Genomic DNA, 19,388 nt, shown 5'->3' with positions numbered 1-19,388 from the left:
TCAAACATCATAGTTTCATACTTGCTGATACATCAAAAATGAAATTTTAACTGCGTGACCTTTGACTTTTAAGGACGTTTTTGATCTTTTTCCCGTGCCCATACACATCCGTTGGAAGGACCTTTCTGTATGTATTCTATGGCACGTCAAATCATTTTTCAAACGTCGCCGTTCCATATTTTCTAACACATCAAACGTGATATTTTAACTACGTGACTTTGAACTTTTATGACTTTCTTCACTTTTTACTATCCTCATACACACCAATTGGAAAGACTTGTGTCTTGTGCAGCATGCATGCGTCCTGTGGAGGCTCAAATCATTCTTTCTAATATCACAGTTTCATACTTGTTAACCCATCAAACATGAAATTTTAACTGCGTGACCTTTGACCTTTTATGACATTGTTGACCTTTTTCCTATGCCCATATACACCAATTTGAAGGACCTTTATGCGTGTGTTCCATGGTAGCTCAAATCATTTTTCAAACGTCACAGTTTCATACTTGCTAACACATCAAACATGAAATTTTACCTGTGTGACCTTTGACCTTTTACGATATTGTTGACCTGACACACACACCAATTGGAAGATCTTTTCTGCATGTGTCCAGTGGCAGCTCAAATCCTTATTTCCAACGCAGTTTCATACTTGTTAACCCTTCAAACATGAAATTTTAACTGCGTGACCTTGGACCTTTTATGACATTGTTGACCTTTTTCCTATGCCCACATACACCAATTTGAAGGACCTTTATGCATGTCTTCCATGGTAGCTCAAATCATTTTTCAAACGTCACAGTTTCATAGTTGCTAACACAACAAACATGAAATTTTAACTGCGTGACCTTTGATCTCTTATGATGACCATTTCCCTATGCCAATACACACTCGTTGGAAGGATCTTTATGCATGTGTTCTATGGCACTTCAAAGCATTATTTCCAATGTCACAGTTTCTTATTTGTTAACATATCAAATATGACATTTTAACTACGTGACCTTTGACCTCTGATGATATTGCTGACCTCTTCGTTTTGCTAAAAAGGATGTTCAGTAGATTCTTGGTGCATATGTGTTTTTAATATTATCTTCAACTGAATTAGTTGTGTACAATAAGCTGTTGAAAAGGGAGCTTTTTCTTCAAGGGTCACAGATGACCTGCTAGAGGTCACCGGGTCACGATTGTCCAAATTTCTCGTTATCACATTGTTTCGGATCAGAATTTATGTCGATATACCAATTTTTGCTACCGGAGATGGATGTTCAAAAAAATGGCATGTAAGACTACTATTTAACATTGAAATCCCATAAGGAAAAAATCGCATTTTGACCTTTGATCCTGTAACTCCGTAAATAATAATACCCGCGATCTCGTTTTGCTATTAAACAAATCTTCTGACCTTCCTCTAAATTGCCTGCAAATTTCACAGTTCTAGCGTTTACCAGTTCTGAGTACTATGAAATTAAAGTTAGACACGAATTATGGGACAGTCTTTATAAATATATAGCGGGTTTTCTAAAAATGGCACCCACGGACCACAAAGCACTATTATGCAGGCCAAAATAAAACGAAAATGTTATACGATGATTTGCGGATCAACGTCGCGGATTAACTTGGAGCTATTAGCATTACTCTACGAATACAACAAGCAGTTGAAGCGATTGTTACACTAATAAGTGATGCTAGTGTCAATCAATATCGACTTCAGCTGCCATCTGGAAAGAATCGATATAAATATTTGATAGATTGGTAGATTTAATCTATGGTACTTTATCTGCGACGTTGCCACATGGTGCATTTATGTCTCTAGACGAGGACTCGAAAGGTATACAAATATATATATATATATATATATATATATATATATATAGTGTCGGATCTAGGATATGATCAAGGGAGGAGCTAAACCATAATTTGCCGCTTTATCTAGTGTAAAGCAGAATTGAAGCCCTTTTATCCAGTATATACCTTAGCGTCAAGGGGGGTCTATAGCCCCTATAGCTCCCCCTTGGATTCGCCAATATATATATATATATATATATATATATATATATATATATATATATATATATATGTGTGTGTGTGTGTGTGTGTGTGTGTGCGTGTGCGTGCGTGTATTAAGCACGATTTTAGTGCACAGCCAACAGACTTATAGTGATTGACCGATGAATCAACTAATGAAAAGTTTACATATTCGGATACCTAAGCAATTGAGTTATGCCACGTGCATAACCCTTACAAAACTCATGATATCAGGTATGAAAAACAAAGTTTAAACATTAATGAAAGTAAGCAGGGCATGATGTATTCCAAAGATAGATATTGAAACCTTGTAGATGATGCTTTATGAAACTATGCAAAAGTAAGAAGTCATCATTTTGGTTTCCCAATTTCGGATAGGATTTCAAATAATAGGTGATAAATGTGGCTTATTAGCACTAGTTATGTTACACAAATTATAGTAAATGCAAATGAAGGAAAGAAAAGTATAGTTGTAGCTACGTATACACAGAAGTCGTATTTGTGTGTTTGTCACACTTCTTTATCTGTTCCGGCACAAAGTTTATGTACCCATCTCAAGCATCCAAAACATAAAATCCATTGCTCTTCCGATGTGTCTGCACGACAAACAACGGAGCAATAAACATATTCTTCGTCTGCACTTTCGCCATCGTCAGTGGAAATGAGAGGAACAGCGTGGACAATACCACTTCGTCTGCACTTTCTACACAAGGTGATGGATACATCTTTGGTGTATGGCTAGTCATTTTCTTCTGCTTTGAAGGGTTCGGTGCCCTCGCAAGGTATTTCGTTTTTTCTTCCTTTTATTCATGACAGAAATTGCAGATTTTGTGTGGACAATACGTGCTGGTATGGAGATGAGGTGATTATTGACCTTGTCCACTTTGACTACCACTTGTGGGTGGACCTGGAAATACTCTAGGAGGTCGTATGTCACATTGTGAAAAATGGCAGGATTGTTCAGGGATAGTCTTATGCCTGGTAGAGCTAGTGTCACTGCTGTGTTGCAAAGAAAGAGGATCACTTTGCAGGAGTAGGACTAGTAGATATGACACCACTTTGAACAGATAAGAAGTTACTGTCGTCGAAGACATGTGGATTGGAAGGAATTATCCTACACTTTCTAAAACTGCTGATTGCAGCTGGCATACTTGCAGCTCGTAAGTAGACTTTACCAAATAACGAATACGGTCAAAATAACAAATACGGTAAACAAAAAAATTCAATAAATATATTACATAAGGTAAAATAGGCCTCAACTTCAGAAACACAAAAGTACATACAGTTCTATAACAAGAAGTGCTACTCGGAACACGATTGCTACGATAGCAAGCTATTGGTGTAGTCGAGTGATCTAAGGCGTTTGCTTGTAGAGATCATAAGTCACTATTAAAGATTAGTTCAAGTTTCACCATAGTACTTTTTTTTCCCACCTGTTCTCGAAATTTCTGTTCGTGTTCCTATCTTATTTTATTAAATAGAGTTGCGAATAGAGACCAATATAGGTATATTTATAGAAAGCATGAGTAGCATTTGATTTCGTTGAAATCATTTATTGACTACTCCCGAAAGCTTGTGATAAAGACGATTAATCGACTCTGATTTTATTATTATTATTATTATTATTATTATTATTATTATTATTATTATTATTATTGTTATTATTATTATTATTATTATTATTATTATTATTATTATTATTATTATTATTATTATTATTATTATTATTATTAGTTAAAGTACGAAGTTCAAAACGGGGCGATGCAGCATTTACGTAAACTAAATGATAATTTATTTGAGAATATTGACTAGTCCAATATACATTTCCGAGATTTCAATTTGGGAAATGAAGTATATACATCACTCAATAGTAAAAATATTACAATAAAATTTATTAGTAAAATATTAAGTAATTGAAGTTAAATATACCTTTACAGTAAGGATTAAAGATGAAGACGATCTGCTCGGGAGAGTAATACTCCCGGAAGTAACTTTTTTCGGGCGCTACCCTAGCCAGCCAGCTGTTTTGTCACTAAATTTATATCATGGGGTCAAGGTAGAACAAAACGAGCGCTGCGGGGCTTCTAACACGTTCCTACTCCTACTACTACTACTACTACTACTTATCCACAAAAAGAAGTAAATTACTTTTTTGAGTATTATTTTCATATTATTTTAATGGAAAAAGTGTTATGAAAATTAAAAAAAAAACTTTCCTTGGGCACGGTTTGAATCCAAACCAGAAGAGATTTTCGCTACAAGCCCGTTGCGCTAGCACGCTCGGCCAAGAGGACCGACAGCAGCAAGCGTTTGATTTCTGCTATATGTAAACTACGTGCCAAGAAGCGGATAACGCCAACCAATCAGAACCGTGTGTTTAGTTCCTACTTCCGATAGCATTACTTCCCTGAGTGAGTCCTATACACAAAACTTACTTTAAAGTGCAGTCCGAAAAAAATTCGAGTTTTAATCCGACTAGAAATCGATAACTTACACGATAATATTGACTTAATTCGTATTATAATTCTTTATGCTTTTATTATAATTTTGTATGTGTTATGATTTTTGTCATTTCAAAATAAGATCGAGAAACAAACGTTATTGTTGTTACTTGTCATTTGATTGTTTCTGTTTAATTTTGTCGTTTCTTAAAAATTTCCTATTTGTTAAGAAATTCTTTCAAACAGTTATGATTTCAGAGGGTCACCTGAGGGAGAATTTGAGACTCTGCAAGCTAAGAGATTTCCCTTCGGGGCCATACCTTCGATCATACTCAATGTGAACTAGCCCCTACCAGAGTGTTATCAGTACTCCCTCCTTCATATACTGGCAATCCTTCGGGGAAAATCTTATGAAATCACCACTGCTTATAAATAGCTTTTCATTACAAATCAGAGAATAATAATGAAATATGGAACATACTATATTTTGTTTTTAGTTATGGATATTAGATTTGTAATTCACGTAATGTTCTGTTCTAATCGAATTTGAAAGAAAAGGAGTTGCCAGAGTTAATCAAAGAAATGTTCTCTCAGTCTCCGGATGCAAATAGGATCACAACTAAAAAAAAAAAAAAAAAAAAAAAAAAAAAACTATGTATTTTCTACTAGATTTGAACATATAACATTTGATTGATAGACTATTGACCCAATTCGTCAATTGCTCGACCATTTTGCATGATTTCGCAGATCACCTTTTGGGTTTTCTGCCCCATACTCGCTCATATTTATTTTGATACGACTATGAATTTGCAGTGAACATTTTGACGTTACAGTTCTTGCAATGTATAAAAGTATTTTCCAAATAAATCAGACTCGATTTTACGTCCTAATAACTTATATAAAACAGGTTGAATCCGTGAAATGATTGGGGTCGGCGTGATTGTAAATGTTTTCATAGTTAGGAGTCTGGATATGCAAACCCACTTAACATGGGGATTTACTTGTTTGAAATATGATACTTATAGAAATAATGCACGCAGGAAAACATATCCAAGTTTCATGAAGTTTGATCAAAACTTCGTATGGGAGAAAGAGATTTAACTGAATATAAACTTGAAGACGAAGATAAAACGGACGAATAAGAAGGCGTTTTCAAGTCATGATATACAGTATATTAAAATGTTTATATTTGTGTCTTATGGTTGTCATCTTTCACCTTCAGGAACGATTATACTGAAAGTAAAATGTAGTGAAAGAAAGGATGGAATGAAAGAAGTTAGAGGAAATAATAATAAAAAGCAGATAAAATCTATGTAAATTGTGATTGTACGACATAAACTCATTAAATGCTGCATGGAATCAAAGTCAAGACTCCTAGCACTAGACTGAGCTCTCAAATATATTGTTAACTGAATACTTTCATTGATTGATTGTAGTTCAAAGTTTTCTTTCAGTACCATGTACAGTACAGTGTAAGACCGCCAAAATCTCGCGTCGTAAGAAAAAACAGGGAGAGAAATGTGGTGGATTGAATTCCAGCAAGATCATAATTTAAGGCTCATGGGAAACTGTCGAGATTGTCGAGAAAGAAAACATCATATTGATAATAGCAACACAATTGTATCTTATAAAATACAAACTTTTTCGATGGCCTTAAGTCACTATCTTCCTGGGATTCAATTCAAAGTTTAGCCCCATCCCACGCCCCGTTTCTTTCAAGATGCAAGATTTTAGCGATCTTACACTCATGTGAACGCTTTTCATTATTTCTTATGTGCAGAATGTTCAATAGGCCGAACCATTTTATACGAAATTAGCGTCCTATCTTTAATTTACTAGCACAGAGGTAAAGATGTAACATAAACGTAGAAAATAAAAAACTTTTTTGTACTTAATCAACGCAATCATTCAGTATGCACCTATGAGACAGACATTGTGACAGAATACCAGTAATGATAATGAAATGCTAAGAAAATTATTAGAACACTGTTTTACGACAGACATATGCAGATTAAGTTATGAAGTATCTAGTAATAAATAACATTCAGATAATACATAATTTGTAATACAGTGTATTGTGGAATCCAGATCGATGTAGATTCAATATTCTGTAGACCTAATAACATTTTGCTTTGTCTTCCTGTAATTACGAAAACAGCTGGAACGACAATTTCATTATCTAATAATAAAGGAAAAATAAACTAATTGGTGATAATCGATACACACTTCACAGGTTATTTATTCAAGTGTCGATAAATAGCTCAGTATTTGTTTATGTATTCATATTGCACCGCAAGCAAGCTGTAACTTGAAGATACAATCTATGTCTATGTGTCCTAGTATATTCTTCTGAAAGTAATTCAGTGAAATTTGTTATTACGATTATACAAAAGATAGTTGTAAGTAAATGGTTCTAAGTTGAATGTCCATGTTTCAATTTTAATAATTAATAGCATTTTTTATTAAATAAACCCAAGACACATTTAAGATGTATATATACCTAAGATGTCACAATAAAACTCTTGAGCTTCAAGTCTACCATTAACACAGGTTTGATTTTAACTAAGAGGTATGCTTTTATGCTTCATTAAGAGTATATTTAATAGTACTTTCTAGTGACACGATTGTGATAATTAACTTAATTTTTCGGTTTCTTTTTGTTACTGAAAAGTTCATGTTGGAAGCTTTGATACTTTTCTGGCTTTCAATTTCGCAAAATCTCTTATTATTGCATCCGTATCCATTACATTAAGTATGTCATTTTCAATGGCTACCAAAGCTAGTCCATTTAATCGTTCTTGAGATATAGTTGACATCAAATAATCCTTTATGAATTTTAGCTGAACTTGTTTAATACACAACAAATGAGGTTCCCGCCGCAAAATTCTTTTCAGGACCCATTCGGCCCATAAAACAATTCAGTCCATTCATATCTCCTTCCATCATAGATGTTCGAAATCAGGCAATGAGTAACACAATGTAAACTCAGGCAGTAGCGCACAGATTTCTTTTTTGGCGCACAGAAGATTTTTCGGAGTATCCTACAAAATGCAAATAATTTTGTGTATTTGCCCTCTGAACAGTGGCGTATTTTATAGGCAACAGAGGCTACCCCCGGCGGTAGCCTTGCAACGTTAATAAAGAAAGTTAATATAACACACATAAATTAATTTAAAATAATACGTTTACAGCTTATTATCTTTTTTCTTTTCATGACACTATTTTCTCTATATTTTTGCAAACGTGAATATGTACTAAGGCAGCCGTTAACGCTTAGAACGAGATCCCTCTCGCTTTCGTAAACACTGATGATTTGACAACTTCTGGGAAACCGCAGTCGTCTGCCAGCAGAGAGAAACATGTAACTGCTTGCGCGCTCGCCTAGGTTCCTCCGTAATAGTATACTAGAGCGAGGCACGGGATGGCAACCAAGCAGGTTGTACAGTTACTTTTCCGTTCCATTTTGAGAATATTAATGCCCCCATTGAGTGTATAGTGACTATATTTGAGATGAGAGAAACACAAAAAATTACACCTGATATTAATTTTGTTTAAAGGTGAGTGCTGTTCAAAAGTAACTTTTAGTTTGCAGTTTGTTTCCAAATATCTGATACTGTCAAATGGTACTGCTAATCGGTACGTTAAAGGATATATAGTTTGTGTGTTTCTTCTTATGTAGGTGCAAAAGTTATTTTATTGTAGGTTTTGCTGATCTTTCAGACGATTTCATTCCAGTTTCAACGCTTTTTTTGAAACTGTTAATGCGTTATAATAGACCCGATTGTGATTCTACTGTAATTACAATTCGTATGAAATTTGTAACTATTTCGAGCTAGATCTGACAAAAGATCCCTAAATTTGCTCATAACTTAACAATGGACAACTGTGATCGAAATGAGTGATTTGTGACAAATCGCTCCGCTGACAAATTGCTCTTTGGATAATTCCACAATTCAAACATCTCAATGTGTTACTGACAAAGAAAGAAGAAAAATATATTTCATTTCTTATTATTACTTTTGAAATTACAACTTTTGAGTTGAATTTCCACTCGTTTCACATACTACCGGGAGTGTCCATAGAATAAGTCTCTGAGATGCACAATAAGATTGAAATCCGGGCTTCTCGGTGGTTGTTTCAGCAGGAAGAAGTTGAATGCTCCTCCAAACAGATGGTGGCCAACCGGGATCTATTACGAGAGTGGTTGTCCTGTTGGTACACTCCATTTCCACTCGTATGACAGAAATAAAGATATAGTTGACTCTGGTGATCTTCGTACTTCGATACAATACGGGTGAATAGTAGGTACCAAAGGTCCAAAACATTGCTTACAGAAAAACACTATAAATCAACATTGTCTCCGTTATCTTGTACAATTCCAACCTGACATGATTTCGTTGGGCTGGCACCAAATTATAGATCACTATCGGCGTGATGAGATTGAAATCGAGACTCATCACACCAGGGTTTGCTGGTTTAAACAAGCTGTTAAAAAAAGAAGAAAAAAAAACTGGTTTAAACCAAAAAACGAAAAATGTTCGTAAAAGTGTAAGTGTTCTTACAATCTTGATGAACACACATTTATGAGTTATCACGTTTCACTCCCGTATATTATTCGTATTATATTCAGACCTAAATTTCCCATTCATTACTCAAAAAGATTATACTACAAAAGCAACTTTTGTATTTTTTTTGGTAAGTTTATGAATGCTTTTGTGATTTTTTTAATAATTTGTTATTATTGTTATGCAACTGCAATCAAAGAAATTCTAAATATTGTTTCGTTTTAATAATGTTTACTATTGATAAGACACATCGAAATGCCATACTTTTTTGGGGAGGGGGGAAGTTATACAAACCCCACGAGAGGCATTTATTGAAATCAGAAGTATATTTGGTATCTATTTATGTATAAATGTGTCAAAGCCAAGGTGAACTCAAATAATTCGTATCTTTATTCACTTATCTTACTGATATGCAAATTAAGTCGTTGTATTTCTTTAACTTGGACTAATAAAAGTAGTAGTGAACTAACTTGGACTAAATTAGTTCTTCTGTAATCTGCAGTATTTTTAAATTGTCCAAATGTAATTCAGTAGATATAGTGGTTTCACTTGTACAACTGGTTATCTTTTTGTCCTTCTGAAATGACTCTTGAAAGTTACATTAAGAAGTACCTAAAGATCAGCACAACGTATTTTTGCCAGGAGTCCTTCATGAGTGTGTCGGCAGTCATATCGCATTTGCGGTCAATTAGTCCCGGTTTCGAGTTCAAATGGAGGACAATTTCTCTCGGAGTTAAGCCCAGAAGCGGTTTGATTCCGCTTTAAGCTTATGTGACCTCTTCCAGCATAACCTGGTTGTTGCATAATAACACCAAGATGAAACAAACTTATTTCTCTCCATATGTGATATAAATACATATAGCAAATTATTTAAACAAAAAACCTGGTTTAAAACTCAAAAAATACCGGATTTAAACAAAAAAGCGGGTTTATTATTATTATTATTATTATTATTATTATTATTATTATTATTATTATTATTATTATTATTATTATTATTATTATTTTTCTAACATGGTTTTTGCCAACCGTGCATCGCACCATGATACTCGTTTTTATGGTCGAGTCACGGCATTCTGTTGCCAGTGTAAAACATTAACCGCAGTGACATATAATGACAAATAGTAAACTCTTGGGTTATCGGCTTCTGAAGTCCAAACGATGAAGCGAACGTTGTCTACTAACTATCCGGCTCAACCCCTTATTCAGTTCGGTGTCCGTCTTGGCTAAAGTTTACTGGTGTTCGGTGCAGTAACCAAAGTTATGAAAACATTTATACCTTTTTCGCTTACATGTGAGTTTCTTTTTACATTGTTAAATTACTGTAGATTTCCAAATTATGAGATTCAATATTGAAACCGGAAATATATCTATAACTTACGGCAGGAATAGAGTGATAATGTGAGACATGCAACCTGTTTATCGGAAACTGAATTCTCATCAAAAACGATTTCTCATTATCTCTTACGATTTTTAATATTTAGAAATCAATATTGAAACCGAGAGTTGTACTAGTTCTTACTTTAATAGAAGACTCAAGCTGAGATGAAATATATTCTTAAGATTTGGAATCCATACCATAAATCGTTTGGATCGTTAGAGAACGTGTCGATATATATATACGATATATGAGTAGGCCAATAGGAAAACCCGTTAAATTCGCCCCGTTAAAAAAAAAGAGATAGTGGTTGATCTGGAAACCTTAGTTGGAAAGCTATTATTTCCAAATAGTATTCAGTAGAAAAAGCCATTTTAACTAGTTGAAAATTGAGATTGAAATATGTGCCATTTACCAAAACTTGTTAAATCCATCATGGCAACAGATGCAAAAACAGTTAAATCCCTCTTCCATATGCAGTTTCATAAACTGTTAAATCCCAAACCTGCAAATAACCTAATGAGAAAAGCAGAATCAAACCCGATTAATTCCATATTTCAAACAATTTGAGGTTTCGTACTGTATAGGATTAGTTTAGTCTGGGTATTTATTGCAACTCTTCGTAAATCATTCGAAATTTTATTTGGCAGAATTTGAAGTGTGCGCTTTCATTATTTTTTTTAATCTTCGGACTGAAAATTGAAAAAAAAAGAAAATGAAATATTTAGTTTTACGTCCCACGGTTATGCCGGTTAGGCTAAAGGAGACTGTGATGATGAGAAATGAATGAAATGGTGGAATGAAGAAAGTGGGAGGAAACAGGAGAACCCCGAGAAAACCCACGAGCATGGTGTTTGTTTACCACAAAGTCCACATGGCGCGAGCTGGGATCGAACCAGGGACCCCAAGCATCGGTGGTGAACGCTCTACTACTGAGCCACCGCGCACCCTGGACTGAAAATGGAGACCCTATACGTCTTAACCTAACTGTTCGTGAAACGTTTCTGTGCTTATTTGCTTTTCTTTAAATAATTACTAGACAAATGCACGCAAAATCGAAAGAAAACGATACTCTAAGCAGCGATGATCATAATTTTGTTATCAGACAACACCAAAATTGTCTAGAAAACGTACAAGACACATGAAAAACTGGAAATGAAATGTAGCCAAAAAGACAAGGTGAGTGGACTCTCTATGGTTAAAAGTCGTTTGTTTTGTATTTCAGGATAACTCTTTACTTTGAACAGAACATTGTTGGATTAGGTTCTTCTCTAAACGGTCTCTTCAGCTTCAGCAGAACCTCTTTCTTAAAATGTCTCGTGTCAATTATCATTCAAAATTATAACATGCTTCTGGTACAACATGTTAAAAAAATTTTGCCACTTATTTACCATTTCTGATTCTCTTTCTGCCACTGTTTTGCTCAAACTCAACATTTGCACATTTTGTTTTGCTATATTTCAAATTCATATATTGGGATAATTGGCAAATTAATATTCACCCTATGTTAGTCCATAAAAGGTTACAAACTCTTCCAAAATATAGTCATTCAGTTTAGAAATGTATACGGATAGGTATAATTAACTCCGCTTGTAGTTACGAAGGGTTTGACGATTGAAAGCAGCTCAAAGCTCTCGTTTTACAAAGAGGTTTTTGAGGAATAGAAAACCGAGAAAATGGTGATGCACCAGAGGACGACGACGATATGGATTTCCATTTAGTAGATGATGATTGGAGAGGAGGTTACATAATTCAATTTTTTGCACATTTGGATCCATTGTTTTCAATTTAGAACAAAATTGATGTAGCATTTATGTATCCATATTCAATTGTGCCAATCTTGTGCATAGTATAGTTCATAATATATTCCCCCCCTCAATATTTTAATATTCCTAATACTGATTTCTGACTCTGACTCCCTTTCTTTTTGATTGGTTTTGTATCTTAAGCCTCAACAAAAATGGCAGCTCGTCCAGATGCAAAAGCTGTTATTTCCATTTACATAAGCAAACCTGTTAAATCCAAACTATTTTCTTCAATAACGCAATTCACAGACTAGTGTGATTATACAGCTTTCGACAGACCAACACTCACATTATTCTTAATATTTTAATGTTCTCTAGTTTCTAATGTTATTTTACAATTATGACATGTTTAAACAGTTTTTCTCGATTTGTCACAAATTTTAAAATGTGAATTTAACGGGTTTTGCTATTCACCTACTCATATATATTCGTATATATCCATGGTCCTAGTAAATACATAAAGGAGTTTTGGTAATCCTAACTCCTCGAAAATAGTTAATATAATATTAATCTATATATTTTGCATTTCTTAATTCTTCATATACTAGGGAATTTTCTCTTATATAATTTCCCTCTAGTTGAATTTCAACGATTTTTTCTTATTGTCCGTCATTTTAGGGGTAACGAAGATTAGGCGAAACGAGGATACTTTTTCACCTAAAATGGCGGACACAAATCTTATCATTTATCTGTCATAAGTGTCAGATAATTGGTTAGGCGAAATGAAGATTAGGCCAAACGTGGCAACACGGCTACTGTCTTATTATTTTCTTTTCTTTTCTTTTCTTTTCTTTTCTTTTCTTTTCTTTTCTTTTCTTTTCTTTTCTTTTCTTTTCTTTTCTTTTCTTTTCTTTTCCTTTTTTAAAATAATCATTTAAAAATTCTATTAACTCTTTCGGGCAGAAGTCATTTTTGGCGTTTTTCTAGATTTTCAGTTAGTGACTTGTTGCTAAAAAAACTATTTACTCGGTTTATATGGTTAAGGCTTTTTTTTTTTTTTGAAGAGAGAAGTGGCTAGTTTTTGATGTAAGTTACTTTCCAGTGTTGCTAACTTGAGGGAAATTATTGAGGGAAATGTAGGGGTGAAAATTTACAAAAGATTTGCAAGATTTTTTGTAGCTGGCACCACTGTTATTACGTGGGTTCAAGTCACCTAAGAAAATGCTTTGATGTATTGACAAGGTACAGTGAAAACCTGAAGTCGCTGGCTGCCATACAAAGAAAAGAAGAAAAAATTCTCTGACATCATACACTGAAATTTTGACACTTTTACGCCTCAGAAGCAAAAATCAACAGATATGTCGGGGTTACAGCTTCCCTAATTTTCTTATTGAAACTTTTTTTGATATGCTCTTTAGGCCAAAGAAGAGATTTACAGATAGTCGTACGTTTGTTCCAATGAAACCAGCAAGAGGGAAATAATAGAGAGGAAAAGGGAAATTTTCCGAAATTTTCATCCAAAATCGGGAATTTTTTGGTTGGAAACACTGTCATCAGACAGACGCATACTATCTGAAAAGAAACCTTGGTACCGCACTAATAAATCTTACATGTATCATAGTGATATCTAACAAAGTAAGCATGAACTTTTTAAAAAATCATTCTACCTCAGAAATTCATAATTTTCTTACCATTTACAGAACATGGTTTCTTATAAACCTCAACTGTGCTTCTCCTAATTATCCTACTGAAACCTTTTATAGTGCGTTGTGTAGGCTAAGGACGAGGCTTTCAGATACTGTTACATTTTTCCAATGTAGCCAACAAGAAAGAAATGTAGCTAACAAAAGGAAAAAGGGATTTTTTTGAATTTTCCCCTAAATAGGGAATTCAATTTTTTCATGGCTGGAAACACTACCACCAGACAGACGCAGACTATCTTAAAATAAATTTAGGGAAATTTTAATTTCCCTTGTTGGCAACACTGCGCGCAAGCCGGTCCAATTGATGTCAACAATTAGGTACCATCCAAGGTATCTACCTGACAAGTCTTAAGGAAATCTCTCTATAACGAAGAAAGCTACAGAGAAAAAAGAGAAAAGAAAATTCAAAATCCGAAAATTCTTGAATCTTTTACTTTGGGCTGAAATTTGAGAAGGAAATTCGACACCCAGAAGAAAAAGAAACTAATATAATGAACTATGGCCCAACCACATTTTTCCAAATATATATATATCCCGATATCTTAATTAATGTCCACACAGAAGCGGATTTAAATAATAATAATAATAATAATAATAATAATAATAATAATAATAATAATAATAATAATAATAATAATAATAATAATAGTTATTACTTTTACTGAAGTGTCCAAAGTTATGGGATATTATTAGAAAACTTAATGTCGCCGGAACATGCCGAAAACCGGTCGAACGGCATGAAGCAGTTTCAGTGCTGTCGGTTTATCTTCTATGAGTGCAATGAAACATCATGTACGTAGTGATTGCATTCCGATGGGAAATTACCCTAGTTTGTGTGGGTGATGATGACGAATTGGGAATTGCGATTCAGAAAGTAGTCTGGACATTGAACTCTTCTCGCTCCATAGTGTCAAGGATGGACTGTAAGTAAATCATTGGAGGCATTCATTAGAGTTGAGTTGAGTTGATTTTGAGTTTAACGTCCTTTTCAGCAGCGAGGCTATAGAAGACGGAATCTACTGATTAACGTGGAATCCGAACCACATGACCTCCCGCCGGAGGCATTCATTAGAGACAATGCAGTGGCAACCCACGTGTGGTGAATGACCGCTACTGATGACGTCTAGGCAGTCTCGTCCGGACAAAAAAAAAAAAAAATAAATAAAATAAAAAAAAAATAAAAATAAAAAATAAAATAAAAATAAAACAATCAACAGTGCGCTATCTAACAGTATGAATCAATGTAAGACGTTCTAGCAACGTGTCTCAGAAATTGCTATGGCGCAATTTAGTCTCCATGAGATATCGCAACCTCAAACCAGCATGAGTGCCACTACTAAGCGCCAATTATCGGCAGCAGCGACTCACGTGGGCTCGAAAACACCTGCAACAAGCACTAAGTTGTGGACGTCAATCAGGTGGCAGGGCTGAATGCACATCCCTGCACCGGACTATCAGTGACTTGTAGGTTGTAGCGTCCCTGACACATTGAGTTGCTGCATTTCTCTGTGCTCGAGGAGGTTCTAGATAATATTAGCTAGGTATTTGAGGACTTTTTGTACTTCAGAGTTCATTTTTCCATTTCTGCAGCAACCTGTTTCTCTCCTCTCGTTCAAACTTACAATACTGATTGGCATGCCAAGCTGAAGAATGTCGCTTGACCTTACACTGCTTTGAGAACCTTTTAATTTTTCTTTTTGATAAATTAAACATCTTAGACAATGTCTGCCTTCTACGGAAATCTAGAAATCCTTCCAAGAAGGTTTGAATTAACTTGGGATTAGTGATTTGAATTTTATTGTTTCATATGTTATACTCTCCGTTACGCACTAAGCCGAATCAGCAGCTGTTTACCTGTTCAAGCAATGCACTCTATTCGATCTACCTGATATGGTGTCACAAATAAATATTAAAGAGATCCCACCCGGCTATGTAGGTAGCATACAGACCTTTAGCGACCCAAATTTGATCCTCGGTGGTAGCTCATGTGATTTGGATCCCATATTAAGTTGTAGGTCCACATCTCATATAGCCTTACTACTGAAAACTGGAATCAAATCTGCAAATATTGAAGTGGGAATATTGACTTTGCTTTGCTGGCTTACACATAATCTTCTGTGTCTGGTTGGTTAAGCTAATTGACTCAATTGCTTTTTCAGATGGGCAGAATTCTGAAGGAGCTTTATTCTAGGAACTAAAAAGAATATTTGTTTAAAAGTCCAATTCTATATATATATACAATTGATTTTGGAGGTCTGGTACTGACTGAGTCAGTAAGTAAATGAGAGGATATTCTCCTTTATAGAGTAAGTACGCATATATTGATTATTAGAGCCCGGATTCCCATGCACAAACAAACCCAGAGATATGCATGCAAGTATGCACGAAAAATATAAAAATATGCACTAAAATATGCATTAAAAATTTTAAAATTGTACTGATATGTAGGTACTGAGAAAATAAAATTTCAATTTCTTTCAATACCATAATGACCTCTGTTGCAAGGAATTATGAACGTCTTCCTTAGATTTTCTTGTGTAAACCCTCTGCGTTTATCAGTGAGAAACTTTCTGTAGATTGAAGTTCTTTTCTACATCAACAGAAGTCACTGGCACATGTGGAAAACGCCTAATGCGAAAGCAATCGAAAATAAATTTACCTGGGATTGTAAGCAACAAACTCAACGCTATTTTTTTTTAAAATCTACATCTGCGTATACAAAGTGATTCAGTTCACTTTAAATATAACCTACTTTTTTGTGATATAGTTTGAAATATGCTAGTATGCAGCAATAAAATTCAGAAATATGCGGTATCATGTAAAGTTTACGAAATATGCATGCACATCAAAATTAACTCAAAATATGCACTTATATGCGCTATCATATGCGTCTCAAACGAATCCTTACAAGTCTGTTGGAAAGAAAAAAGTACTTTCCATACGTTTGTGCTTGTTAATATAAATCCAGGCTCTATTAATTATTGATTCCGTGCACCAGTTGCAATCATTTCTAACTGGACGCTACGTGACGTCACCATTTTGTACTCTTACTTTCAATAAATCACTCGGAAAGAAGAAGGAGTCAGGGAACGTGGCATTGAAAATATCAATGGAAATAGATAAATAAGAATACCAATGCGTAGTCGGTAGTTTTGCAGATACATTATTCATGAATTCATATCTACTCATCCACTACCAATTCTTTGTTTATTTTATTCCCCTACCTCATCTTTTCCCCTCGTTTGTTCTATCTACTTCTTACTGTCGTTTCTCAGATAGTCAAAGCGTGCTTCTACATCATACACTGGCCAGCTGGATTTTCGGTTATGTCTGTTTTCACTGTTAAGTTAAGGAGTCCCATTCTGGCACTTACTAGGTAAATGATGGACATAGTTGAGTCTGGTTTGGAGTTTTCCATATGCTTCTGATGTAAATATAAATCATTATTATTATTATTTATCGCTCATTAATAACATTTATTGATTGTTTTATACAGCTCCCGAGTTTAACAGAAGATATTCTTGTAATTATTCTTTTTTTAATTTTAGGAGGAAGACACATTCTGGTAATCAAGAGATATTGATTGACTCATTACATAAGAACATAATGAATTTGCAGGGAAATCATTTTAAGTTATTCATATTTAACTATGAACCATCTGTAGTAGTACAAAATGGTTATTATAGTGGATTTGACTACCAGATAATGATCGAATTCTCAAAACAATACAACTTCACATGGGATATCACGTTAACTGACCTCATGAATGGAGATGCTGTCACTAATGAAAGTGGAAGTTTACCTCCTTTTCTTCAATGGTTATTTACTGGAGAATATCATGCAACGATACCAGGATTATTTATCAACAGTTTTCGATATAAATATTCTGATGTTAGTGTGCCTTACATGCAAGCAGGAATAAACTTCTTAACTCCAAAGCCAAAACGTATTCACAATATGTGGTCAGTTTTGTTACCTTTAGAACAGCAAGTTTGGTGGTTAACCTTAATATTTATTTTCAGTGTTTCAATACTATTGTACACGTTCTCAAGGAGTCAACATTATGTTAATTCTGTAAAGAATCCTTATTTGCAATACAGCTACTCGGTTTTAAGTTCTGTTGGCATACTCGTCGGCATTTCCTTGTCTGATACAAGAGTCACTGTTATTCGCCATTTGTTGCAATGGGGTTTCCTAACTTCTATGCTACTAATAACTGCCTATAATTGTAATATAGTTTCTTATTTGACTGTACCTGTATATGAACAACCCATTGACACTTTAGAACAATTTCATAAGTCTGGAATTCAATGGGCTAGCGTGATGGGAAATTGGATTAATTTCTTCGGGGATTCAAGTGATTCAAATATTAGATCTTTAAATGCAAAATGCTTACTTTTAGGTGATGTTGTAGAATATAACAGAGTAGTCAAAAACGGAAGAGTGGCATTAGTGAGTGAAAGATATTCCTCTGGAAGAATGAGTAATATCGCTCTTCTCCTTGATAATTCTATCCTCAAAGATATGTATATGATGAAAGAAAGCATAATAAGCTATCATGTTGGAATTTTCTTTCAAAAAGGTTCTCCTCTCGTTGACGTATTCAATGTATTTCTTGGAAGACTCCGCGATTCTGGAGCAATACATCATCTGGAAGCAAGAGCATGCGATGAATTTCAACCAAAAGAATATGAAATGGTTTTAGATTGGAGGCCGCATGAAAGTGATATAATACGCCCGTTATCAATGAATGACACTACTGGAGCTTTTATTTTGCTATTACTCGGCCTGTGTTCTGGTGTTGCGCTAGTTGTTAGTGAAATTATAGTCGAAACATTGCTGAGTTTCTGTTCTAAGAAGGTAATAAAACGTTCAATACGAGTAAACAGTATTGAAGCGTTACGTGTTTGCTATAAATCTACCTAACTTTACGATTATTTTTTCTCTGTCCATGAAGCTGTTTGCTGCATTAAAAAGAAGTGATGCCAACCTGTGATGAAAATCCCGTTTCGTGGGATTTTTGACGTTAATTTTTCGGAAAGAGATGAACGGCAACTTATACAGGATTTTTCATCTATGCATACATATATAAAATCCACGTCAACAAAATTCTCTATGAGCGGAAAGTAGGAATAATGAGTCATACATAAGCGCGAAATCAATGTTGATCGTCTTTGCACAAAGTCTTTCCTTAGCTGTTGGGAAAGTGCATGCTAGTGGGGAAGGGGTTTATGAAGTGAGATAACTATATGCTGTACTCATAAATCAAGCGTCAAGGAACACAATTTGTGCTCGGCTATAGGGCCGTGCCGTGTTAAGGGGGGCGAGCGGGGCGACGGCCCCGGGCGCCGAAGTAAGGGGGCGAAAAATCGGGAGAAAATGGGACAAAATAAAGGAAAAATTACTTGTTATATATGTGTGGGGGTGCCGTCGTATACTTTCGCCCAGGGCGCTGATTTTACACGGCACGGCCCTGCACGGCTATTTAAAATATAAAAGAGAAAATAAAACAAGTAGACAAATGAACGAAA

General features: G+C 34.8%; 1 protein-coding gene across 1 annotated transcript; it reads left to right on the top strand.

Annotated features, from left to right (window-relative positions):
- Positions 1–17,463: 17,463 nt before the first annotated feature.
- Positions 17,464–18,783, top strand: LOC145679129 (glutamate receptor ionotropic, kainate glr-3-like). The gene has a single exon (XM_081749722.1). The coding sequence runs from the start codon at positions 17,464–17,466 to the stop codon at positions 18,781–18,783; it is 1,320 nt and encodes a 439-aa protein (XP_081605848.1).
- The last annotated feature ends 605 nt before the right edge of the window (positions 18,784–19,388 follow it).

Source organism: Thermobia domestica, chromosome 2 (assembly GCF_964235325.1).
Source record: "Thermobia domestica chromosome 2, izTheDome1.hap1.1, whole genome shotgun sequence".
NCBI classification, from domain to species: domain Eukaryota; kingdom Metazoa; phylum Arthropoda; class Insecta; order Zygentoma; family Lepismatidae; genus Thermobia; species Thermobia domestica.
Note: the sequence above shows the minus strand (reverse complement) of the source record. Positions and strands in the feature narration are given on the sequence as shown.